The 27,114-nt window shown below is 46.6% G+C and overlaps 2 protein-coding genes across 6 annotated transcripts in view; one reads left to right on the forward strand and one right to left on the reverse strand.

The window, feature by feature from the left end:
- LOC140385470 (mitochondrial fission regulator 1-like) overlaps positions 1-24,147 on the reverse strand; it is a 38,504-nt gene extending 14,357 nt beyond the window's left edge. Inside the window, exons 1-6 of one of the 4 annotated variants that reach the window (XM_072467658.1) lie at positions 24,062-24,138; positions 19,977-20,021; positions 18,547-18,685; positions 17,925-18,029; positions 3,623-3,744; positions 592-833 (exon numbers count right to left, since the gene is read on the reverse strand). In XM_072467658.1, the coding sequence (XP_072323759.1) occupies positions 592-833; positions 3,623-3,744; positions 17,925-18,029; positions 18,547-18,612 (535 nt within the window). In that variant the 5' untranslated portion in view covers positions 18,613-18,685; positions 19,977-20,021; positions 24,062-24,138. Of the gene's footprint in view, positions 1-591; positions 834-3,622; positions 3,745-17,924; positions 18,030-18,546; positions 18,686-19,909; positions 20,022-20,672; positions 20,832-24,061 lie in introns of those variants that run through there. The other 3 variants (XM_072467659.1, XM_072467660.1, XM_072467661.1) reach the window with 3 other exon arrangements.
- A 151-nt stretch (positions 24,148-24,298) lies between these two features.
- Positions 24,299-27,114, forward strand: part of armc1 (armadillo repeat containing 1) — a 53,550-nt gene continuing 50,734 nt past the window's right edge. Inside the window, exons 1-2 of one of the 2 annotated variants that reach the window (XM_072467662.1) lie at positions 24,299-24,573; positions 26,161-26,388. In XM_072467662.1, coding sequence (XP_072323763.1) covers positions 26,227-26,388 — 162 coding nt within the window. In that variant the 5' untranslated portion in view covers positions 24,299-24,573; positions 26,161-26,226. Of the gene's footprint in view, positions 24,574-24,754; positions 24,780-26,160; positions 26,389-27,114 lie in introns of those variants that run through there. The other variant, XM_072467663.1, reaches the window with a different exon arrangement.

Below are 27,114 nucleotides of genomic sequence, written 5' to 3' on the forward strand. Positions count from 1 at the left end.
GAGCTGGTGCAGACACAATGTTTGGAATGACCCCTTTCTGCGCTATAACAATACTGTGCGCCCATCTCATCTTGTGAAATCAACACCACGAGAAAAGGGGATTCTGCAACATTGATTTTTAGCCCGCCAACTTCCATGAGGAATACCTCATTGGAGATTGAATCTGGACTCTGGAATCCATGTGAAATAATATTTTCTGTGGTCTCTGATGTAAAAGCAAATAAACTAATGCTTATGATGAACTCTATCGCCAGTTTGCTGTGACATCAGTAGAAAGTTGGATTGTACCAAAACTGAGGAATTAGGAAATTTTCCACCACTTATAAAAGAGAAAACAAATCAAAACACATCTCTGTACACGGATTGGGTGGAGAGAGGAGAAAGTGGTGCTGTTTAAATTAAACCTTCTCCTGCCCGTAACAGGAACAAAGAATTCCAACAAAAAGGGGTAAACAACTGAAAATGATGCAACCAATGGTATAAAAAGAACTCCAACCCACAACAACAGTACGTGCACAAATGCGCATGTAGGTAGTTTGAAACTGACAATAATTTAAATGGCTACTATTTAACCATAAATATTCTATATACCTGCCGAGAGACTGCTTTTCTCTTGTATAGTCACAATCATGGCAATCTGCTCCCGTAACGTAGCAAGCTCATTCTCCAAAACACTGATTTTTTCCAGTGCTGCATCACTGGCCATTGTGGGAGTTGCAGGTACCTTTTTACAATGCCTCAAATTTGGTAGGGAAGTTTGCCTGGCGATGGGTCTTGCAAAAGACGAAGCCTGATGCTCTGAGATATCAGAACATTCGGGGCGAATTTCAGATCTGCGAACAAAAACATTTAGAATACAAGATAAAAGCATGTTCCCAATTGGAATCCCAAAAGGAAACATCCACTCAAGTATAAATACTCAAGACTTGGATAGTGACATTTATTGCTTTATAGGTTCAATTCTGGTGTGGCAATGTTCAATTATACATTCAAAAACCCTCAAATACTGTAAAAAAAAAAGGATATAAAAACCTCCAATTTGATGAGAAAAAAGTTTAAATTCATGATTTATTTCTAATTTGTAAAACAAGGTTAAAATGCAAAATTAATTTAAAGCAAGGTTTCTGTGATGTTCTATGCTTTCAAATATATAGTTATATCTTAAGACATACAATAAGCCCAATAGACACAAAATGCATTTATATAACACCTTTAACTTGGACAAAAGTTCCAAGGTGCTTCACAGAAGCAGTCAGGACAATACATCAGGAAGGGCAACAAAAAACATCAAGTGGTAGGTTTTAAAAAGGGCCTTAAAAGTTAAAGATAAATGGAGTTAGTGATGTTTCACGTGCGGCACAGTAGCAGTGGTTAGCACTGTTGCTTCACAGTGCCAGGGTCCCGGGTCCGATTCCCGGTTGGGTCACTGTCTGTGCGGCGTCTGCATGGGTTGCCTCCGGATGCTTCGGTTTCCTCCCACAGGTCCCGAAAAATGTGCTGTTAGGGGAATTGGACATTCTGAATTCTCCCTCAGTATACCCGAACAAGTGCCGTAGTGTGGCAACTAGGGGATTTTCACAGTAACTTCATTGGCACCGGAAATGAAAATAATAAGATTATTAAGGAAGGTGCTCCAGAGCTTTAGGCCTAGACAGCTCAAGGCATGGCCACCAACAGCAGAGCACTGGATGGACTGGCAGGTTGTTTTATGAGGAAAGGTTGGACAGACTGCTTGTATGCACTTTTAGAAGAGTAAGAGGAGACTTGATTGAAAAATAAAAGATCCTGAGGGGTCTTGAAAGGGTCAATGTGGAGAGAATGTTTCCTCCTTTGGGAGAATCTCGTACTAGGGCCGCCCATTTAGAAGTGAGATGAGGAGATGCTGGTCGCTGGACTAATAAATCAGAGACCCAGGTTAATGTTCCACAATCAGCGGATCAGATTTAAGCAGTCCTTCCACATCTAGCTGTGAAAGGTTGCGGACAATTAAAAAACTCACTGGAGGAGGTGGTTCCACAAATATCATGATCCTCAATGATGGAGGAGCCCAGCACATCTGTGCAAAAGATAAGTCTGAAGCATTTGCAACAACCTACAACTAGATGTGCCGAGTGGTTGTCTCTTCCAGGTGGTCCCCAGCATCACAGATGTCAGTCTTCAGCCAATACGATTCACACCACGTGATATCAAGAAACAGCTGAAGACACTGGATACTGCAATGGCTATGGACCCTGACAATATTCCAGCAAAAGTACTGAAGACTTGTGGCCACACCCCTAGCCAAGCTGTTCCAGTAGTTACAACAGTGGCATCTACCCAACAATGTGGAAAATTGCCCAGGTGTGTCCTGTACACAAGAAACAGGACAAATCCAACCCAGCCAATTACTGCCCTATCGTCTACTCTCCATCAGCAAAATGATGGAAGGAGTCATCAACAGTGCAACCAAGTGGCACTTACTAAACATTACCTGCTCGCTGATGCTCAGTTTGGATTCCGCCCGTTCTTTGAGCACCCGGAGGAAACCCACGCAGATACGGGGAGAACGTGTAGACAGTGACCCAAGCGGAATCGAACCGTGGACCCTAGCGCTGTGAAGCAACAATGCTAATCACTGTGCTACCATGCCGCTCACAAATATACCGCCGTTCTTTCACTGTCGGAGGGTCAAAATCCTGGAACTCCTCCATTAACAGCACAGTGGGTACACCTATACCTCAGGGACTGCAGAGGTTCAAGAAGGTAACTCACCACTACCTTCTGAAGGGCAACTAGAAATGGGCAATAAATGCTGGCCTAACCAGTGATGCCCACATCATTTTTAAAAATAAAAATTTTCTAGAGTGTTTGGAACTCTCTTCCTCAATAGGTGGTGGAATCAGCGTCTTTGAATATATATCAGTCAAGGTAAGGTTCTTGATAAGCAAGGGAGCGAGTGGCTATTGGGGAAAGGCAAAAATGTGGAGTTGAGTTTCCAGTCAGATCAGCCACGATCTTATTTAATGGTGGAGGCCCAAAGGGCCAAGTGGCCTACTCCTGCTCCGAATTCTGGTGTGTGTGTATAATGGGAGGAATTCAGAGGTCTTGGACCATTGTAGGGCCATGGAAGGTGGAGAGATCGGAACTGGCAATGCAACAAAGTGATTCGATCACAAGAATCAGAATTTTAAATCGGAGTCTTAATGAATACAGCAACAATGCGTAAGGAGGACATTATGCAGGCCAGAACAGGAGCAGCAGCATTTTGGATAGGCTCAGGTTAAGGAGTTAGAGGATGGAAAGTTGACAGGCGAAAGTTGGAATTGAGAGTCTGGAAGCATTTGTAATTTTCTTTATCCTCACATTTCGCTTACATTACTATAATTGTCCCATGAATTAGTATTTGTTAGATCACAAGTTTATATAAGATCACAAGTTTATATAATAATTGGAACCTCATGTCATGCATTGTAACTCGAAGAACAATTACTTGGCAAAACATTTCTGTGGTGTGCTTTGTAACTTTATTCTTGAAGACTTAGGCACAGCAAAGTTCTTAACTGGGGTGCATACTGTTATCAGCAACACAAAAATCATTTACAACATATTGCAAGTTTTTAAGCCATGGAAAGATGATAAATACCTCATCTTGGAAAATGACTCCCCCTGATCACAAACAATCCAACCTACATCAGCCAGGGAAGAAACTGAACCATACTCCGATTCAGCAAAACTTTGAGAAGCTTCTCCAACGCCATGGAAAATCTATTAGAGAGGTTTTAAAATATGATTATTCAGTTCTCACAACACAAAATAAATAGTTCTGAGCATCAAATTCTGCAGTTATTAGAGTATATGATTTCTTTGAAAAACGCATTGTGGAACAACTATACTGTAATCAAACTATTCCCAATCTGGATAAGATCATTCTCTTAGCAGAACTGTACCTAACCCCAATATGGAGGTATACTTATTCCTCTAAGCAGGAGCCTTATTATTATACCTCAACATAGTAATGTAATGGTCCTATTATCAATATTGCTAGCCTCATATTTCTTGAAATTTGCTAAAATTATGGTGTACACCATTCCCCTAGCAATGATGTTCTAGGAAGTAATGGCTTGACTGATCATGGAACTTATGCATTACTCCATTGCTACCGAGTGGCGAAAACACATAGGTCCATAGGTTCCTTAGATTGCCACTCTGGACAGACCTACCTGCATTGAAATCGGACAGACTTACCTGCATTGAAATTCCAAAGGCAATCCCCCTCCAATCTCGTCCAACCTTCCCCTCGGGCTGGGTGAGAGAGGAGTAGTGAAGCATGCCCCCAGTTGCATTGGCGTGGAGTAACTGGAGCACAGAGGGGTAACATCCTCTTTTTATGGCACTAGCTTCCGTAGAGCAAATGTTTAAATGGACAATTTAAAGGGAGAAGGTAAGTTTCAAAAGATAAGTGGGGGTCTGAAATTTTTGGAGAGGGGAGGGTGGCAATCAACGAGGGGCAAAACAGAGAGAGGTGGATGAGAAAGAAGGAATCAGCTCAGAGGATGATGATGCCGGAGTCAGGCCGACGATGGGAGGTTCTGAATCAGACCAGAAGGGGGTGCATGGTTTGGTAGTGTTCTCTTGGGGATGGGTCATGGGTTTGCGGGGCTCGGTCTGGGGTTATATAGTTACTCTGGAGTTAACCATCTGAAGTTAGGGATTTAAATCACTTTGTCCGATGGTTTCCAGCGTAATTGTCCAAGTTAGCCCTTCTGAACAATTACCACGTAAACCCTTGCATGGGAACTTCCTAGACTCAACACATCATTGGGGTACTCCCCTATACACGATTTTGGGAAACCAGGAAATTATGGGCCCTAGATTTAGAATAGCTCATCACCATCAAAATTAATGGTAGTCCTGAATTTGCTGTGTACAAGCCAGCCTTCATGATTTTAAACATAAAATAATGGTGCTTTATGATTTACGCATTATTCACGATAACTGCAGTTGTGCTGTCCTCTGTTTCTGATGCCTCATTATCTATACACCGGACACACAAAATCAATCTGAAGATAATTCCCAGATCCATCATTATAATCAGAATCACTTTCCATTTCTGTTTGCAGGAGCACTTCGCAGCCGGCAAGTTTTCAATTAAAGCACTCATTTAGATACATAATTTAGCATTTTCTAATCACAGTACGTACTAAAGATAACATATAGTCTGTTGCTCTATTGTTGTCTGGTTAAAATGCTTTTTATTCAAGGCATTAAACAAATGTACACAGAATATCAGAAGAACAACACATCAACCCAGTAAACAGCCACAACCCTCCAACACCCCGTTTTCCCCATTTTAACCCCCTTAGCCCCCCCTTCCCCTTGCTGACTCCTCAATTCTCCTTGAAGAAATCAATGAACAGTTTTCACCTCTGGGCCAACCCCTCGACCGACCTCCACAAAGCGAACTTGAGCCTTCTCCAACCTGAAGAATTCTGCCAGGTTGCTCACCCACACCACTGCCTTTGGCGGCTCAGAGTCCCGCCAACCCAATTAAATCTGTCTCTGGGCTATCAGGGAGGCAAAGGCATCAGCCTCTCGTCTACCCTGGACTCCCGACACCCAAATATTGCCACCACTGGATTCAAGAACCACTCCCACACCCAGCACCTCTGAGAATCCCTGCCAGAACCCCCTCAATTTTGGACACGCCCAGAACATGTGCGAGGGCCTCCCGCACATCGGCCACATTATCCTCCACCTCCTCAAAGAACCTGCTTATCCTCGCTACTGTCATGTGGGCCCTATGCACCATTTTAAACTGGATGAGGCTCAACCTCGCACATGACGAGGACGCGTTCACCCTCCACTAGACCTCCACCCACGTCCACCACGGTCCCCACCTCCTCTCCAAGCTCCTCTTCCCATTTGCACTTAATATCCTTCACCAGAGCGCCCTCCCTCTCCATCAATTCCTGATAAATATTTTCCCCCTATAAACAAGCCCCGAAATAATCAATCTCACCTGCCACCACGCCAGAACCTCGCATCCAGCTCTGCCTGCACAAACCTATGGTTTTTGCAAATCAACATCCATAACAACATACCCTCCACCCCAAAATGCTGCCTACACTGTCTCCACACGTTTAAAGCTGACACCACCACTATCACAGAGTACCTGGCCGGCACGAATGGCAAAGGTGCCAACAACAAAGCCTGCAAACTCTTTCCCCTACACAAAGCCGCCTCCATCCGCCCTCAAACAGATTGCTCCTCCACAACCCACTTTCTCTCACAATCGGAATATTCGCTGCCCAATATTAATTTATCAAATTCGGTAACGCCCGCTCCAGAAAAGTTCGCCACACCCGCTGGGCCTTCCCCACCCACACCAACCCCGAGATCGTCCCATTGACTTCCCTAAAAAAATACTTGGGAGGGGGGGGGGGGCTTTGAAACACAAAGAGAAACCGAGGCAGCACCGTCATTTTCGCTGACTGCACCTGCCCAGCAAGCGACAACAGCAAAACATCCCACCCCCTAAAATCCATCTTCGTGCCCTCCACCAATCGAGCCAAGTTCAATTTATGTAGTTAGGCCCAGCTCAGTGCCACTTGAATACCTAGGTACCTGAAGCTTGTCCCCACCACCTCTTAAGTGGCAACCCCCCATATCTCCTTTCTTGCCCGCTGGCATTGATCTGGAACACCTCACTCTTTCCCATGTCCAATTTATATCCCGAAAACCAGCCAAATTCCCCCCAAGATCTCCATACTCCTTCCAATGCTGCCCATCAAGTCCAAAATATATAATAAAATGCTGCCCATCAGGTCCAAAATATATAACAAGTCATCCGCATACAACAAAATCCTATGCTTGGCACCTCACCCACATCAATCCTTCGATGCCCTAAGCGCCATTGCCAATGGCTATCAGCAAGGCGAAACGCAACAAGGAGAGCGGACACCCCTGTCCCAACTCACAATGCAGCCCAAAGTACTCTAAACTCACTCTGTTCGTCCGTACTCGCCACCAGCACCTTATACAGCAGTTGGACCCAATCCACAAACCCTTGCCCGAACCCAAACCGCCCCAGCACCTCCAGCAAATGCGCCCACTCCACCCAATCAAATATCTTATCCACATCCAACATCACCACTACCTCTACTCCCACCCCCTCTTGAGGGTATTATAATCACAGACCTCCGCACATTCTCCATCAAATGCCTTCCCTTCACAAAACCCGCCTGATCCTCCCCTATCACCCCAGACACACAGTTCTCAGTCAGCGATGCAAGCACCTTTTCCCAGAGTTTGGCATCAGTATTTAATAACTATATCAAGCAGTACGACTCGCACTGCTCCATATCTTTATCCTCCTTTTAAATCAGGGAGAGGGATGCCTGCAGCAATCCATCAGGGCAGCACAGTAGCAGTTGCTTCACAGCTACAGGGTCCCAGGTTCGATTCCCGGCTTGGGTCACTGTCTGTGCGGAGTCTGCACGTTCTCCCTGTGTCGGAGTGAGTTTTAGTTTCCTCCCACAGCCCAAAGATGTGCAGGTTAGGTGGATTGGGCATGATAAACTGCCCGTGTCCAAAAAGGTTAGGTGGGGTTACTGGGTTACTTCAGCGTGGGCTAAAGTAGGATGCTCTTTCCAAGGTCCGGTGCAGACTCGATGGGCCGAATGGCCTCCTTCTGCCCTGTAAATTCTATGATTCAGTGTAGGGGGAAGTTGTCCCCTCTCCCTTGCCTCGTTATACATACTCACCAGCAGTGTCCCCAGATCCTGCCCAAGCATTTTATAAAACTCTACTGGGAACCCGTCCGGATGCGATACCTTCCCTGCCTGCATCACACCCATGGCATCCATCACCTCCCTCAATCGAATCGGGGCCCCCAGACCCTGAACCCACTTCTCCTCCGCCTTGGGAAACTCCCAACACATCCAAGAACCGCCACATCCCCTCTTCCCCGCCAGGGGCTCCGGCTCATACAGCCTCCTATAAAAGGCCTCAAATACCCCATTCACACCCTTACCCCTGTCATCCCTCACCCTACCAATCTCACTCGCCGCTGCTTGCTTCCTCAACTGATGGACCAGCATCCTACTCACCTTCTCCCCAATACTCATACACTGTCTCTCCACTTATGGAGCAGAGACTGGCCCAATCCCGAGCCATCTAGACCCTCAGGTATCGGAAGCTGGACGTGGCCAAGCAAAAGGTACCCCCAAACTGGCTCCTCCCCGCGGTGCTGACCGGAAAATACTCGCTCTTCTCCAGATTTAATTTGTATCTGGAAAAGGAATTGAAGCTCTTCAGTTTCCTCATTATGTCCCCCATATTGGGCACTGGGCCCATCACACATAACAAAAGATCATCTGTACAGAGGGACACCCTATGTTCCACTTCACCCTTAACCATCGAGTTGGATGATCAGCCATGATCTTAATGAATGGCAGCGCAGGCTCGAAGGGCGAAATGGCGTCCTCCTGCTCCTCATTTCCATGACCTTGAGCTGAGTTTGAGACATCATATCCATATCAATAGAACCTACCATTTCCGCATCATTCAAGTTCTGTTACTTAAAAACACATACATGTCTTAGTCACCATCATATTCAGTTATTCCAGTGTCCTTCTTGATGGCCTAGCTTCTATCTTTCATTGTCCAAAACATTGTTGCATATATCCTGCCCCACTCACCATGACTTCAGCCATTTGCACTTCCACCTCATTGTTAATAACCAGGCTTCTAGCTGCTTGAAACCTACCCACTGGAATGAATTGCCTGGTGCTCTCCACTCCTTTAACCACTTCCTTAAAACTCATCTCTTCTGGTCAAGATTTTAGCCACCTCAATCTCTCTCTTTATATCTCAATGTGCATCATATCGTTCAATTACCGTTGAATTTTAAAAATATATTCAAAGCACTATATAAAGGAAAATTGCATTGCATTTTTATATCTCTTAATGACGGTTTATAAACTCCCTCCACCACTTTGGACATCGCTCTAGGAGTGGCCTAGGCCAACTATCTTGAGCTGCTTCAGTGACCGCTGCTCCAGTACAAGATCAGAAGCAAGGATGTTGGTTGATGATTAATTTTCAGTTCCATTCACAACTTCTCTCAATAAAGCAGTCAGTGCCCACATGCACAGAGACCTAGACAACATCCTACCTTGTGTAGTTAAGCAGCATGCAAGTTACTTGCCATGCAAATGTCAAGGCAATGAACAGCTCCAACAAAAAGAGTCTAACCACCTTCTCCTGACATCCAATGAAGTGACCATGGATCGAATTCCCCACTCTAAGCATACCATGGGAGGGGTTATCACGGACCAGAAATGTAGCAGGATTTAACATACAAGTACTGTGACTACAAGAGCAGATCAGTGGCTAGGTAGTGACGAGTGACTCAACCTCGAATCCCCAAAGTTTTTTTCACCACCTACGAAGTAGAACTCAGGAATGTGGTGAAATACTCCATGGGATCCGCTCCAACAACATCGAAGCTCACCACCATTCAGGACAAAAGAAAACTTGTTTTAGCACCCCAACCAACATGAACATTCACTCCCTCCACCACTGTCGCAGCATGGTTGAGGTGTACCAACTACAATATGCACTGTAGCAACTTGCTAAGGTTTCTTTCAGCAGCATCTTGTAAGCCTACTACTCCTACTATCTAGAACAAAGCAGCAGACCACAAGTCATACAGAGCAGACTTTGGGAATACATTGCTGTATCTCCACACCTTCTTACCAATGACAACCACATCCTGAGTGAATGAAAACTGTATCTATGTGAAAGAGAAAGGTTTATTTAAGGGACTAATCTAAAGGAGAAACTTAAAGGATTAAAATCTAACAGCTCTCCAGGGTGATATGGCCCACATCTGAGGGTTCTAAATGAGATAGCTGCAGAGATAGTGGATGAATTGGTTATGATTTTCCAAAAGTCCCTAGATTCTGGAATGGTTCAAGTAGAATAAAAGTTAACAAATGTTACACTGCTATTCAAGAAAGGAATAGGAGAGAAAATAGGTATCTACAGGCCAAATAGTCTGGCAGTCACTGGGTAAGTGCTGGAATTTATTCAGGAAGACTTCATAATGCATTTAGAAAATAATGTACGATTAGAACAAAATACAGTTGTACGAAAGAGAAATGGTGTTTGACAAATTTAGAGTTTTCTAGAGGATGCGATTGGTTGGGTAGATAAAGGAAATCCAGTAGATATAGTATACTTGGATTTCCAAAAGGCATTGTCACACAAAAGGTTAATGCGCAAGGGCTCAGCCAGTCATTTTCATCATAAGACGCCAGTTGGTCCATAGAATGCATGCCAAAGTTACAGGTAATATATTAGCATGGATAGAAAATTGGCCAATGGACAGAAGGCAAAGAGTAGGGATAAATGGGGCGTTTTCAAGTTAGCATGCTGTGACTAATGCACCGATGCAAGGATCAGTGCTGAGGCCATGGCTATTTACAATCTACATCAATGACTTCGACGAATAGACAGGACAATGTATCCAAGCTTCCTGATAATACAAAACTAGGTGGCAATGCAAACAGAGGAAGCAACAAGAGACTGCTCTTAGGGCAGCACGGTAGCATTGTGGATAGCACAATTGCTTCACAGCTCCAGGGTCCCAGGTTCGATTCCGGCTTGGGTCACTGTCTGTGCAGAGTCTGCACATCCTTCCCGTGTGTGCGTGGGTTTCCTCCGGGTGCTCCGGTTTCCTCCCACAGTCCAAAGATGTGCAGGTTAGGTGGATTGGCCATGCTAAATTGCCCTTTGTGTCCAAAATTGCCCTTTGTGTTGGGTGGGGTTACTAGGTTATGGGGATAGGGTGGAGGTGTTGACCTTGGGTAGGGTGCTCTTGCCAAGAGCCGGTGCAGACTCGATGGGCCGAATGGCCTCCTTCTGCACTGTAAATTCTATGATAATCTATGAAAGTGATACAGACAGGTTAAATGAGTGGGCAACGAGGTGACAGGTGGAGTATAATGTGGGGAAGTGTGAGGCTATTCACTTTGGTTACAAGAATAGAAAACCAGACTTTTTTTTTAAAAAAGTGAAACTTGTAAATGTTGACGTTCAGAAACTTGGGTGTATTCATCCAAGGAACACAAAGTTAGCATGTAGATGCAGCATGCAAATAGGAAGACAAATGACATGCTAGCCGTTATTGCAAGGGGATTGAAGTAAAAGTATAAATATGTCTTGCTACAAGGAACACTAAGTTAGCATGCAGATGCAGCATGCAAACAGGAAGACAAATTACCTGCTAGCTTTTATTGCAAGGGGATTGGAATAAAAGTATAAATATGTCTTGCACAAATGTACAGGGTTTTGGTGACACCACACTTAGAATGCTGTGTACAGTTTGGTCCACTCAAGGACACAATTTTACGTGCAACTCCAAGACAATGTTTTTAGTAAACGATCATAGACTACTGACCTGCAGCAGGACCACTGCACAGTCCGATAAGAATGTGAACAGAGCGATCAGAAAGAGACAAGAGGAAAAAGGGCTTGCAAGAGTAGAAAAGTCACAGTTAACATTTAGATATTTCTAAAGACTTTTTCTAAGTTATGAACATTATAAAATAGTAAATACATATAATAATAAATATATTAACTATAACATTTCAAACAAAAGCATATCGTGCAAAAAAATCCCCAAATGGACTGAAGAAAGATGCCGATGCTTAGCATCGCCTTGAAGTGATCCTAGGTATTGAAGTTCCATTATATGGCTTACTCGAGATTATTAATTTCTACTACATAGTTAAGTCATAAAACACCATAAACTAAATGCACAAGCTACTTTTTTCTTAGAACTAAGGATTTTAATTGCAAGGGCATTCTTAATAGTTTGTTTATTCTGGAAATCAAATCAATGGTTAACAAAGAACAGCTTTCAAAAGTTTTTTTAAAGACGCCTTTACCCAAGTAATTAAGAGTAATGCAAATTACTGTTATATTTTGGAACAAAACTGTTCACAGTAAAGCAATCTCATTTGAATCAATTACAGCAGATAAGCAAATTTAACAGTGTTCAATAGCTTAACTGGAAAGATATTAACTTCTTCTGTCAATGACTGTTTGAAATTCAAAAGTGAAAGTATTTACAAAATGTGCCCATCTGACATTGTGACGCCAAACCCAGCACAAACCCCAATTAATATTAGTGTTATTTTGCTAGCATCATCAAACAGAAGAAAATATACCCAGTTTGCTTTTGAGCCCAGAAGTTAAAAAAGTCCTTATTATATTGATGCTAGACATATCTAGCATCAATATAATAATCTAGTTGGAAGGAAACCAACTGTCCTGGGTAATAATCTACTGCAGCAGTGAGTGCTAAACAGTCAGTACTTCTCAAACTCATTGTAGACCCCATTTCCAAAGGGATGAGTAATCAATGACCTTCCCAGAGGACACATTAAAGATTAAAAGGAATGAGTGGAGAATTGTGACTTTAAATTTCTTGGCACTGCAGCCACCTGCACACAAAAGCTCTAAACTACAGACAGTTGTACAGTGTTACAAAAATATTCATACCAAGTAGGAGCAGAAATAGACCACTCAGCCCTTCGATCCTGCTCCGCCATAAGATCATGGTGATCTGATTGTAACCTCAATCCTACCCTGCATTCCTGACCATCCTCGTTAACCCTTCACCACCACTTTTTTTTTTTGATTCTTTTTTAAAATAAATTTAGAGTACCCAATTCATTTTTTCCAATTAGGGGGCAATTTAACGTGGCCAATCCACCTACCCTGCACATCTTTGGGTTGTGGGGGTGAAACCCACGCAAATACGCGGAGAATATACAAACTCCACATGGACAGTGACTCAGAGCCAGGATCGAACTTGGGACCTCGGAGCTGTGATTCACCACCACTGTTAAACAAGAATCTTATATAATCCTGCCTTAAAAGTATTCCAGTGAGTAGTTCTAGACTTACAATCCTCTGAAAGAAAAACATTTCTCCTGATCAATCTTATGAGCGACTTTTTTTAAGCAGCGATTCTAGTTCTAGATTTTCCGACAAGTGGAAACATCCTCTCCACATACACCCTGTCAATACACCTCAAGATCTTAAAAGTTTTGATCAAGTCACCTCTTATTCTTCTAACCGAGTGGATACAATCTCTCCAACCGTTCCTCATAAGACAAACTGCTCATTCCTGGTATTAGACTGGTAAACCTTTGAACTGCTTCTAATGCATTTACGTCTTTCCTTAAATAACGAGACCAATATTCCCGATGTGGTCTCACCAATGCTCTGTACAATTGAAGCATTATTTTTGTAATCAATTCCTTTCACAATAAGTGCACCTCAAGAGCTTTGCAAACTCTCACCATTTAGATAATAAGCATCTTTTTTATTCTTGCTACCAAAATAGACAATTTCACATTTTTGATCACTCACTTAACCCATGTCCCTTTGTAGCCTCTTTAAATCATAGAACATTACAGCGCAGTACAGGCCCTTCGGCCCTCGATGTTGCGCCGACCTGTGAAACCACTCTAAAGCCCATCTACACTATTCCCTTATCGTCCATATGTCTATCCAATGACCATTTGATTCCTCTTCACAATTTACCTTCCTATCTTTGTCTCTTCAGCAAATTTAGCAGCCATAACTCCAGTCCCTTTCTCCCAAGTCATCTATATAAATTGTGACATGTTGAGGCCTCAGCATTGATTTCCCTTTCACAAAATGACTCTGGCCTATTGCCTTAAAGTTCTCCAAGTGCTCTTCTATAACATTAATAATGGCTTCTAACATTTCCTGATATTAGGTTTCTTGCTTTCTCTTTGTTGCTTTTTGAATGAAGGAGTTACATTTTCCATCTTCCAATCTAATGAAACCATCCCCGCCTCTGGGGAATTTTGGAAAATTAAAGTCAACTATCTCAATAGCCACTTCTTTCAAGACCTTGGGATGAAGTCCATCTGGACCTGGGGATTTGTCAGCCTGCACACCCAACAATTTGCTCAATGCCACTTCCCTGGTGATGCAATTTCTATAGGACCAATGCTCACTAACTCTTTTCTTAGTCAAATATCTATAGAAACAGGAGATATTCCTCTGGCACAAGTCAGAGCTAGTCAGGGTAAAATCTTGTCCATTATAAAAATAAAAATAGTAATCTTATGGAGTAGCCAGGTTGATGTAGATGTATAATTTCTACAGGTCCTCTGGTCAGGACATGTCTCCCCCATTGGAGAAAACAAAATGAATTCCATTTAATTTAATTTTTTAAAATATCTGGTCTTGGACTTCTGTGACTTTGTCTGCACGGTCCAGTTCAAGACTCTTTCCCGGTCTTGGTACCTGTGCAGCTCAACAATTATGGCCCTCTGCTCTTCCCCGACCCTGGGCTTTCGCCAGAGAGATCTGTGGACTCTGTCCATTTCTGGAAGCTTGGTCTCCCAAGCAGGTTTCCCAGCATCTGCACCAGGTATTCCGTGGGGTTCCTGCTCTCGGTTCCTTCACCTTCAGCGTTCCCTTGCCTGCTCCTCATCCAGACCACTCGTCTGAACAAACTCGGCTGCCTTTGCCAGGGTGCAGGAGTAACGTTCCTTATTTTGGAATGTGACCCAGAGCCTGGCTGGGAACAGCAATCCAAATCTCATTCCATTCTTGTACAGGACCGATTTTGCCAGGTTGGACTTGGCCCTGCGCTTTGCCAAGTCTTCCCAATGTCCTGATAAAGTGGATTCTATGTCCTTCCCAGCTGCTCGCCTTTGTCTGCTTTGCCAACTGCAGGATCCTCTCATGGTCCTGATAAAGATGCAGTTTTGCAAATACCGCCCTTGGTTTTTCCCCCGCTTTGGGCTTTCGTCGGTACGATCTATGCGCTGTCGATCTCTGGCGGATTGGGGAAGATGTCCCTCCTGACTAGGTTGCCCAGTTTTTGGGCCACATAGCCAGTCAGGTCCCTGCTCTCGATCTCTTCTGGCAGGCCCACGATCCGGATATTTTGGCATCGGGACCTATTCTCCTGGTCTTCGACTTTCCCTTTCAAGCTCCCCTGGGTTATCACCAACACCTTTTGATCTCGGCCTTCAGAGTGACAATCCTGTTGCTCTGGTCCTTCGATGCCCGTCATCTTCTCCTGCACCTCCACCTCCTTCCCCAGTCCATTGATCGCCGCCTGCATGGCGACCAACGCCTCCCCTACTGCCACCGTGACTGCCACCCTCATCGCCGTCAGGACATCCATCTCCAGGTGGGGTCGTCGGTTTCCCTCTCTCTGGGGTGGCCAGGGACCCCCTCGCCTCGTCCGTTATTCGTGACCTTTCCTTCCGCTTCTGCCATCTCTGCTGCCTCTCAAGCTCTCGTTTGCTGGCCTGATGATTCTGTCCTTTCCCTTTCTTAATAGTGGGTGAGATGCTGACAAATTTTCGGGCCAATTTTGACTAAAAGTGCCGATCTGACTATGTTCTGACGTGCATCTGCTCAGCACATCTCCCTCACCGGAAGTCTGGCAACCAGTTTGTTATCCATCTCAATACACTACCCCCCAATCCCATGCACTTAATTTTACATGCTAATCTCTTATGTGGTACTTTGTCAAAGCCTTTTGAAAGCCCAAATAAACCACATTCACTGGCTCCCCCTCATCAACTCTACTAGTTACATACTAGAGGTCCAGTACATTTGTCAAGCATTTTGTAAATCCATGTTTGACTTGGTCCGATCCTGCCACTGTTTTCCAAGTGTCCTCCTATCAAATCTTTTATAATGAACCCTCATATTTTTTCCACTATCAAAGTCAGGCTGACTGGTCTATAATTCAGTTTTCTCTCTTCCTCCCTTTTAAACAGCGGGGTTACATTAGCTACCCTCCAATCTGTAGTACTGTTCCAGAGTCTATATAATCTTGGAAGGTAACCACCAACGCATCCACTATTTCTCGGGTCACTTCCTTAAACATTCCGGGATGTAGATTATCAGGTCCTGGGGATTTAATTGCCCTTCAATCCCATCATTTTCCCCAACACCATTTCTCTACTAATACTGATTTCCTTTAGTTCCTCCCTCTATCTAAACCCTGTGTTCCCCAATACATAGGTGCACATATTGCAACATCAGATTGTTTGTGAAGGAGACAGTACCATTAGCATGAGGAAGTATCAATGCTTTGGACACTTTGCTAAAGGTTCACAATATGGAGTACCTGGTGTCCCTGCCTCCCCAAATGTTCCTCTCGTCTGTCTCCACATCCTCACTCTCACCTTCCCCAGGTTCTTCATCAGATCCATCACTGAAGTCGCCCTGCCTGGTCTGTGGAGCTGCCTTGCTTTCCTCAGCTTCTAAAGAGCTTTCTCCTTGCAACAGCCAGGTTGTGCAAGGTGCAGCATCCTAAGACTATGAGGGAGACAGGCACTGGAGGATACTGCAACACCCCTGATTGGTCCAGGCATCTGAAGCGCACCTTGAGCAGCCCTTGGGAGTTAGGACCCCTGTTGTATCTCTCCTCCACCTCTGTTCTTGGGCGACGGAGTGGGACCATGAATCATATTTTCAAAGGATAGCCTTTATTGCCCAGGAGCCGCCCATTCAATCGTGTAAGAGCCATGAACAGCCTTGGTACCAGAGTGCCACAAGATGCAAGCACTGTGTGCTGCCAGGGTAATGGGCATGAACTCAGAGAATCTATGTCCTCTCGTCACAGACAATCTGCATTCATTGAGTGGATGCCCTTTCGGCTCATGAAGGCTCCCGGCTCATCTGCTGGCACCTTGATGGCTACATGAATGCAAACTATTACATCTTGGATGTGGAGGGAATCGCGGTGAAGCCTTTGTGACTGTCTTGCTGGCCTAGTCTGTCCAGTAATGGATCGATGTAATGACATGTCTGAACATAGTCAGTTACGAGCTTGACAACTGCTTGCAGTTGATTTGAGACACACCACAAATGCCCCCTACTGACCCCTGGAAAGATTGTTGGGGTAGTTGAGGGACACTGCGACCTTCAAAACCACTGGAATAGGGTTTCCTCCCAAGCAGTTGGAGTCGATTTTCAGCCCAATCATCCGGCGCATTGCTGTCACTGTGTCCCTAGAGGGACGGAGCCTCCTGTGGCACAGGTCCTCAGACATTTGAATGTGGTTGGAGCACTGCCTATACACACTAGTCACTGGATCATGGCTTTTTCAGCCGACACTATAGCCTTGACCTTCCTGTTGGCCCTACACTAACTGAGCCCGTACCCCTCCTCTCAAGGATCTCTCTCTAGATGCTGACAGTGTTCACCTGGTCTCCTCTCACTCCAGCCTCTTTCTCTCACTCTTCAGAGAAGGTACCATCAGTTGAATATACTATTGCCATTAAATGAGATGCACCAGGACCTGTGCTTTCAACTAAATGTGCATTCTGTTGCAATGCTGAAGCAAACTTTCCAGAGAAGTCAAGATCCTCAAATGCAGCTAGGAAGGCTTGAAAAGCTACAGAATTCTAAAAGAAATCTGGCACATTTCTGAACTGAGACAGCAACAAACTGGTAGTGTGATTGCGCTCGGAGGGATCTTTTATCCAACCCTTGCACACCCGTTTTGCCCAGGTGACATGTGAAAAATCACTTGTGGAACAGAAAATAAGTGTTCAATTAGCTTGTTAAATTGTCAGTGGGTGTGGATCAGACTAGTGCACATGGCTTGCGTACACAATGTCAGGATCCATGCCCGACACAATTTCGCGAAATTCTATGTTCGTTCAGGTCGAGCGTGCCCCACCTCAATGTAACATTCAGGCCATAGAGAATCACGGGTATAAACCAGCCCCCACTTGCATTCTGCCACTCCACAAAGCAGACATTTAAAAAAATCTTCACCTTTCTCATTTATCTCTACATCAACGATCAGTTCTCTATTTACATCAGAAGATAATTAATAAATGTTGAATGGCTTGCCTTACCTGAAAATGAACTCTTGGACATGGTTTAAGAGGCAGGCTAGAGCCTATCCTCCGAATAATACTACGAGACGAGCCATACGGTTTGTTTGACCAAAACGGCTGCAACTGGAAACAGGTTTTAGCAATTAGAGAATAGAATTCATGGAAAAATTAATTTTCAGCTCAAGTGAATGCTTAAATTATTGCAAAATCAAATTGTACAGATTCTCTGAATGGTTCTAGATCATATAATTACCAACAAGAACAAATGCAGTGACTAACAATCTGATGCGTTCCATTATTTCCTAATACCCAGATCCTTGGTTTGCATTCAGAACTGTGCAGTTGTTTCCACGGGGCGGCACGGTAGCAAAGTGGCTGGCACTGCTGCATCACGAAGATGTGGAACTGGGTTCGATCCCGGGTCACTGTCAGTGTGGAGTTTGCACATTCTCCCCGTGTTTGCGTGTGTCTTACCCCCACAACCCAAAGCTGCGTAGAATAGGTGGAAGGGCCATGCTAAATTGCCCTTAATTGGAAAATAATAATTGGGTACTCTAAATTTATTTTTAAAAATCCCAGAGGAGCATTTACATTTTGTTAGTTCAAAATTAACATTCAAGAGGAGAAGTATCTAACTTACTGAATCCATGTCAAGTCCAGCATATCCCAACATCATCCTAATCATCTGAATGAGGAATAAAAACATTTAAGGCTGCATGGCAGCTTTGCAATCCACATTAATTAGGAGTCTGGAAGCTTTTTGCAGTCCCATAGTTCAACTGAAGGAAAGATATAATATAATCAGGCAAGCACATACAGACATAGATCAACCGATAAAACAATTCAAGTTGTAACAAAGCTATTACACAATATAAGCTGAAAGCTCAAAGCAAAATACTGCAGATACTGGAAATACAAAATAAAAACAAAATGATGGAAAAATTCAACAGGTCTGGTAGGGCCAGGGAAAAAGGAACAGAATTAATGTTTCAAGTCCATATCACGCTTATTCAGAATTCTGAAGTCAAAAGGACTCGAAATATTAGGTATTTTGCTCTCAACTTTGGGAAGGGATCTGCCTGATGATCCAATTTCCACATTACACAATTACCCGATTTGGTTAGGCAGATGCGGTTGCGTTGGGGAGTGGTAGATAGCAGAAAAAAAACATCGAGGAACCCAATGCTTCCAGACAACAGGAGTTTCAAGTTTACATACACAATTGCCATTATAATGGAGATAATCGGTGTATTGAAAAATCATAATTGCCGCAGGTGACGAGGTAAACATAAATCTTGACCGTTATAGACAATTTAAATAAAATTATATAAAGACTTGCACAATTGATTTCAACATATAAATTACAATACATTGCAAAACGCAGCTCTCAATTTATAGAATGGAACTGAGCAGATGGATTGCTTCTATATTAAGATCAATAGATCATATTTGTCCAGTTGAGTTCATTAAATTATCATTTAAAGGCAGCACAGTAGCACACTTGGCTAGCACTGTGGCTTCACAGCGCCGGGGTCCCAGGTTCGATTCCCTGCTGGGTTACCGTCTGTGCGGAGTCTGCACGTTCTCCCAGTCTCTGCGTGGGTTTCCTCCGGGTGCTCCGGTTTCCTCCCACAGTCCAAAGACGTGCAGGTTAGGTGGATTGGCCATGCTAAATTGCCCTTAGTGTCCAAAAAGGTTAGGAAGGGTTAATGGGTTATGGGGATGGGGTGGAAGTGAGGACTTAAGTGGGTCAGTGCAGACTCGATGGGCCGAATGGCCTCCTTCGGCACTGTTCTATGTTCTATTTACATACTATTTTGAATTTTATAAAGTAGGGGACTGGGCTGTCGCAGTCTATTTATTCTATGTTTGTATTGTGGAACAGTGTCTATTCTCCTGCATTCCATCACACATTTACTCTCCTGTGGTTGCAACAAAAAAGTGGCAATGTTGGGATGGGATTCGAGGGTTTTCTTGTGAAATCCAGAGAGAGCTTTTTCCACCTTTCAGTAAGGAACCACAAAGTATTCAGTTGTTCAATGGTGTCGCATTAGCTTTGTTATGCATCACCTTTCTATTTTTGTGTTCGTGTCGGAATGCTTTGGAGCTTGTTCACTGTAAGGAGAACATGGAGACAAGCGAACATTTAAAAAAACTAATATAGGGAAGCATCAATCGACTCATTTAAAATCCTCAGACTAAGAATGATACATTGCTCAATTTGTGCCAACATCCAGATGTGTAGTAATGTTTATTCACCACAATCAGGAGTCAAACTTCAATTTTATTTCTCCATACACAGATTTAAACATTTTGATACAAACAGGTGGCCTCCTGCATTCCCAAATGTGACTGATCAGTTAACCAGTAATGACCAAATTACACTCACTTGGATCAATACGGTTACAAAAAGGGAAAAAGTACAACACTGAAAAGCGCAGTAAGAAGTCTTATAACACCAGGTTAAAGTCCAACAGGTTTGTTTCAAATACTAGCTTTCGGAACACTGCTCCTTCCTCAGGTGAATGAAGAGGTATGCTCCAGAAACATATATATAGACAAACTCAAAGATGCAAGACAATGCTTAGAATGCGAGCATTTGCAGGTAATTAAGTGTTTACAGATCCAGAGATAGGGGTAACCCCAGGTTAAAGAGCTGTGAATTGTCTCAAATCAGGACAGTTGGTAGGATTTCACACGCCCAGGCCAGATGGTGGGGGATGAATGTAATGCGACATGAATCCCAGGTCCCAGCTGAGGCCGTACTCGTGTGCGGAACTTCTACTGCCAAGTTTCTCGAGCTTCCTGTTCTTGGTGTGCATATAGGTGGCAGAGTATCGTTGTCTCATCTGAGTAACCCTCAGGAAACAATCCTGTAAAAGGATTGAATATAAAACCCCAAGACCTGACTCTTGCCCTCTCTCCCCACACAACTCTCCTTTCGCCACCAACCCTACTCCTCTCAATCTCCCTGCCCATCCCACTCCTCTCACTCTGCCCCCTTATCCTCTCCCTCTGACTTTTAAAGCCGACCAAGACAGGCCAGCAGCACGGTTCAATTTCCCAACCAGCCTCCACGAACAGGCGCCGGAATGTGGCGACTAGGGGCTTTTCACAGTAACTTCATTTGAAGCCTACTTGTGACAATAAGCGCTTTTCATTTTTTCTCTCTGCCCCCTTCTCCTCTCTCTCTCTCTCTGCCCCCTTCTCCTCTCTCTCTCTGCCCTCTTCTCCTCTCTCTCCCTGCCCTCTTCTCCTCTCTCTCCCTGCCCCCTTCTCCTCTCTCCCTGCCCCCTTCTCCTCTCTCTCTGCCCCCTTCTCCTCTCTCTCTGCCCCTTCTCCTCTCTCTCTGCCCCCTTCTCCTCTCTCTCTGCCCCCTTCTCCTCTCTCTCTGCCCCCTTCTCCTCTCTCTCTGCCCCCTTCTCCTCTCTCTCTGCCCCCTTCTCCTCTCTCTCTGCCCCCTTCTCCTCTCTCTCTGCCCCCTTCTCCTCTCTCTCTCTCTGCCCCCTTCTCCTCTCTCTCTCTCTGCCCCCTTCTCCTCTCTCTCTCTCTGCCCCCTTCTCCTCTCTCTCTCTGCCCCCTTCTCCTCTCCCTCTCTGCCCCCTTCTCCTCACATCAACACCACCTCCTCCTCTCTGTCCCCAGTCCCCCCTCCTCCTCCCCGTCCCACCCCCCCCTCCTCCTCCCCCCCGTCCCCCCCCCCTCCTCCCCGTCCCCCCCCCTCCTCCCCCGTCCCCCCCCCTCCTCCCCCGTCCCCCCCCCCTCCTCCCCCTCCCCCTCCCCCGTCCCCCCCTCCCCCGTCCCCCCCTCCTCCTCCCCCGTCCCCCCCCTCCTCCTCCCCGTCCCCCCCTCCTCCTCCCCCGTCCCCCCCCTCCTCCTCCCCCCGTTCCCCCCTCCTCCTCCCCCCCGTTCCCCCCTCCCCCCCCGTTCCCCCCTCCTCCTCCCCCCGTCCCCCCTCCTCCTCCCCCCCCCGCTCCACCTCCCCCTCTGTCCCTCGTCCCCCCTCCTCCTCCCCCTCTGTCCCCCGTCCCCCCTCCTCCCTGCCCCCCCTCCTCCTCCCTGTCCCCCCCTCCTCCTCCCTGTCCCCCCCCTCCTCCCTGTCCCCCCCCTCCTCCCTCTGTCCCCACCCCCCCTCCGCCTCCTCTCTGTCCCCACCCCCCTCCTCTCTGTCCCCACCCCCCTCCTCTCTGTCCCCCATCAACCCCACTTCCTCCTCCTCCCTCTGTCCCCCGTCCCCCCTCCTCCTCTCTCTGTCCCCCATCAACCCCACCTCCTCCTCTCCCTGTCCCCCATCCCTCCTCTCTGTCCCCACCCCCCTCCGCCTCCTCTCTCTGTCCCCACCCCCCTCCGCCTCCTCTCTCTGTCCCACCCCCTCCTCTCTCTGCCCCCATCAACCCCACCTCCTCCTCCTCCTCCTCCCTGTCCCCCGTCCCTCCTCCTCCTCCCTCTGTCCCCCGTCCCCCCTCTCTGTCCCCACCCCCCTCCGCCTCCTCCTCCCTCTGTCCCCACCCCCCTCCGCCTCCTCTCTCTGTCCCCACCCCCCCTCCTCTCTCTGTCCCCCATCAACCCCACATCCACCTCCTCCGACCCCCGTCCCCCCTCCGCCTCCTCCCTCTGTCCCCCCCCTCCGCCTCCTCTCTCTGTCCCCCCCTCCGCCTCCTCTCTCTGTCCCCCGTCCCCCTCCGCCTCCTCTCTCTGTCCTCTGTCCCCCCTCCGCCTCCTCTCTGTCCCCCGTCCCCCCTCTGCCACCCGTCCCCCCTCCGCCACCTCTCTCTGTCCCCCGTCCCCCCTCCGCCACCTCTCTCTGTCCCCCGTCCCCCCTCCGCCTCCTCTCTCTGTCCCCACCCCCCTTGCCTCCTCTCTGTCCCCACCCCCCTCCACCTCCTCTCTCTGTCCCCACCCCCGCCTCCTCTCTCTGTCCCCACCCCCCTCCTCTCTCTGTCCCCCATCAACCCCACCTCCTCCCTCTGTCCCCAACCCCCTCCTCTCTCTGTCCCCCATCAACCCCACCTCCTCCCTCTGTCCCCCGTCCCCCTCCCTCTGTCCCCCCTCCTCCTCTCTCTCTCTTTCTGTCCCCCATCAACCCCACCTCCTCCTCTCCCTGTCCCCCATCCCTCCTCTCTCTGCCCCCCCTCCTCCCCCTCCTGTCCACCCTCCTCCTCCCTCTGTCCCCCGTCCCCCCTCCTCTCTGTCCCCCGTCCCCCCTCCGCCTCCTCCTCTGTCCCCCGTCCCACCTCCTCCTCTCTGTCCCCCGTCCCCCCTCCTCCTCTCTGTCCCCCGTCCCCCCTCCTCCTCTCTGTCCCCCGTCCCCCCTCCTCCTCTCTGTCCCCCGTCCGCCTCCTCTCTCTGTCCCCCGTGCCCCCTCCGCCTCCTCTCTCTGTCCCCCGTCCCCCCTCCGCCACCTCTCTCTGTCCCCCGTCCCCCCTCCGCCACCTCTCTCTGTCCCCACCCCCCTCCGCCTCCTCTCTCTGTCCCCACCCCCCTCCACCTCCTCTCTGTCCCCACCCCCCTCCGCCTCCTCTCTCTATCCCCACCCCCCCTCCTCTCTCTGACCCCATCAACCCAACCTCCCCTCTCTGAACCCACCCCCCCCTCCACCTCCTCTCTCTGTCCCCACCCCCCCTCCTCTCTCTGACCCCATCAACCCAACCTCCCCTCTCTGTCCCCACCCCCCCCTCCACCTCCTCTCTCTGTCCCCACCCCCCCTCCTCTCTCTGACCCCATCAACCCAACCTCCCCTCTCTGAACCCACCCCCCCCTCCCTCCGCCTCCTCTCTCTGTCCCCACCCCCCCTCCTCTCTCTGACCCCATCAACCCAACCTCCCCTCTCTGAACCCACCCCCCCCCTCCCTCCCTCCGCCTCCTCTCTCTGTCCCCACCCCCCTCCACCTCCTCTCTGTCCCCACCCCCCTCCGCCTCCTCTCTCTGTCCCCACCCCCCCTTCTCTCTCTGACCCCATCAACCCAACCTCCCCTCTCTGTCCCCACCCCCCCTCCCCTCCACCTCCTCTCTCTCTCTCTGTCCCCACCCCCACCTCCTCTCTTTCTCTGTCCCCACCCCCCTCCCTCCCTCCACCTCCTCTCTCTGTCCCCCCCATCCCCATCTCCTCCCTCTGTGTCTGTCCCCCGTCTGTCTGTCTCTCCGTCCCACCTCACCTCAATCCTCTAGCGGTTCCATCCAACTGACACTGAAGCGGCGCGAGACTCTCACTTCCGGCACGTGTCCGCCAAATCCACCAATCAGCCGCGGCCCCAACCGGCCATCCAACCTTTCAACCGGAAGTGGATGTATTTAACACAATTAAAATAGTCTTTGTGGTAAAGGTTTAAAATTAATCCGACCTGTGTTCACATAATGCCAATAAATTTGAAAAGAAACCCGCAGAGCGGAATGACAATGCGGCAATAACACGGTGCAGGATAGGCTAGCCCGGCAGGCATTGCCTGGGCCAATGGGGTGGCTGCGATTGAGGGAGTGAGACCAGTGTGCGGGGCCGGTTTGGTGCAAGGCTCCCGGGGCTGCGGAGGAAGCGGTGTTGTTAGTTAATGTTTTAGTGAGTCACTGTACCCTTCAGACGGATGGGATTTGTTGGCGGCATTGGCGAGTGACCGAAGGAGGAGCAAATCCAGGTTGTAATCGAGGACCGAGGGAGTGTCGGGTGTTAAAGGTATGCGGAGGCCCGTGGTGGCTGGAGGTTAACTGGGGATGAACGGCGAGTCCTGCAATGAAGCGGAGGGAGGACTGTCTCCTCAAAATGGAATAGCCTCAGGATGAACTCGGGCCCCCACCGCAACCCTACGCGTTACACTGGAGTTTACATATGATCGGAGTCCCGTTATATTTTAGACTACTGACTGAACAATATTTCTGGAAGTTAGACCCTCAAAAAATCCTCTGACAATGCACGAGCAATAATTGTAGAGTTCCCTATCTCTTTAGGTTTTGATTTAAATGACATTTTCCCCTATTATATTGATAGACATGTTTAATAGAGCAGATTTATCGTGTTCATTTGCAGTTTAGTGTTGTAAAAACTTTGATTCTTAACCATTGTTTTATAATTAATGAATTAATTGACATATTGTTTTTACATGACATGGGGATTCCTAGATCTTTGCTGGCATAGCCATTTTAAAATTAAATCCAGTGACCTTGGTGAAGTCGCCGTAGTCCCGGTGACCATAGGCTGCTTTCCCCTTTGAGGGGAGAGCTGACTGTTTGTGGTTTAACCTGAGGATCGCCACACCTCAGGTGAGGGGCAAGGTTGAGAAGGTGGGCCTTCATGAATAACCTCAGACGGTACGGGAGTTTGACCCACACTGGTGGCATTGCTCTGCACCACGAACTAGCTGTCTAGCCAACTGAGTTAAACTGGCCTCCATTATGACCATAGAATCGTACAACGACTACTTGCAATTATATAGTACCTTTAACTGAGTAAAACATCCCCAGGGGCATCCCAGCAGCCATAATGAAACATAAGTTGACATCCAGTCACATAAGGAAGCATTAAGACAGTTGACCAAAAACCTGGTTGAAAAAGTAACTTTTTAAGGGTTGTCGTCAAGGAGAAGAGAGGTGATATTAAGGGAGGAAATTCTAGAGCTTGTGGCTGAAGCAGTTAACAGGTCGGCTGCCAATGTTGAAGCAAATTGGGGTTGTGCAACAGGTTAGAACAGGAGGAATGCTGCTATCTCAGTTTTAAGGCAGGAGGAGGTTACAGAGGTAGGGTGATGTGAGACCATGGAGGGTTTTGAAAGCAGTTGTGAGGATATTACATCACAGAAGGAGGCCGATCAGCTATCCAGTTGGTCTCACTTCACTTTTACATAACCCCTTTTCCTTTTGAAGTACACCTGCTTCATCTATGATGCTTCAACTCTTGATTTTCTTTAACCATGTGATCAGTTCGGCTGTTAATGGCTCACTTTCAGTCTTCGTATTTTCTTGCAGTGTAAACCATTGAGCCTCACCCTAAGTTTAGTACTTTACAGGTTGCCTCACCCTAGGTTTAATACTTTACAGGTTAAGTGCATGGCACTTGATTTTTTTTTGGTATCTGATATTGCAAATGACATTTACTTGAAAGTATACAGTATCGTGAAAAACAATGCTTCATTATCAATCAGTGTTGCCTACATTAATGGCATGAGTATGAGTTTAATTGATTATTAAGTAATAAATGACCTGTCACATTTTCGTAAATATATTTAGTTTGTTAGTGATCTAGTGTGTGATTATTTTACTTTTACAGTGCTAATTGAGAAAAATACTTGAAACATATGGCATAGTGGATGGTGGCACAGTGGATGGTGGCACAATGAGTGGGGAGCCTGATGCACTAGCAGTAGTAAATCAGCTGCAAGATTTAGCATCTGATCCCTTAAACAGGCGAGCGATTGTTCAGGATCAGGGATGTCTGCCTGGATTGATCCTGTTCCTAGACCACTCAAATCCTCAAGTTGTTTACTCTGCATTATTGGTAAGTGTTAACTTAGCTGCTCATTGTATTTTGATTTTCAAAATTAATTACTGATAGATATTAAGCACCTATCCAAAATTATTGTGTATGTTACCTTATCAACTATTTATAATTGATTCATAACTGTTGCTAATTCAGAGCTTTATTAGCATGAGAGCAAAATTCAAAAGGAATTGTTGGATGTTGTCACTTTGAAGCACTCTGAAATTAGTTAAAAGTTTATAACTGGGTTATCTATTAGTTTTAGTAAATATCAGCTCTCTTTTGTGACAGGAACAGTTCCTTGGTAGTGCAGAATGTGAATAGTCTCTCTTTTCAGCATTAGGTTGCTGAAGTATTTTGTCTTGCACTCATCAGGCCAAATGCAAGAGTGTCAAATTTCAAACAATCACAGCGATTTATACTACAGGAGAAAAGGGTGCTAATTGGTTGGCAAGTCAATTCTGACTGGCTGAGGCGTTGTCATGGAGAAAGCAAGCTCCCCAAACTCCTGGATAATTCAAAGAAGGTGTAAGGCTTGAACATATTCCTTTTGTTTGCAGAGAACAAGTTCCTGCACATGAATGTATGTCACTTCAAGTAAGAGTAAATACGCCACATTACAAGTTTGACTGATTATGTTAAATTGTTTTTTAGCACATTCAACATTGTTCAACAGTACAAATTATATTCCCATCGCCCTGTGCAAAACCCAAAACAAATGGCCACTGTTTAAATGTGATTCCA

The sequence above is a fragment of the Scyliorhinus torazame genome, chromosome 11, assembly GCF_047496885.1.
Source record: "Scyliorhinus torazame isolate Kashiwa2021f chromosome 11, sScyTor2.1, whole genome shotgun sequence".
Classification (NCBI taxonomy): domain Eukaryota; kingdom Metazoa; phylum Chordata; class Chondrichthyes; order Carcharhiniformes; family Scyliorhinidae; genus Scyliorhinus; species Scyliorhinus torazame.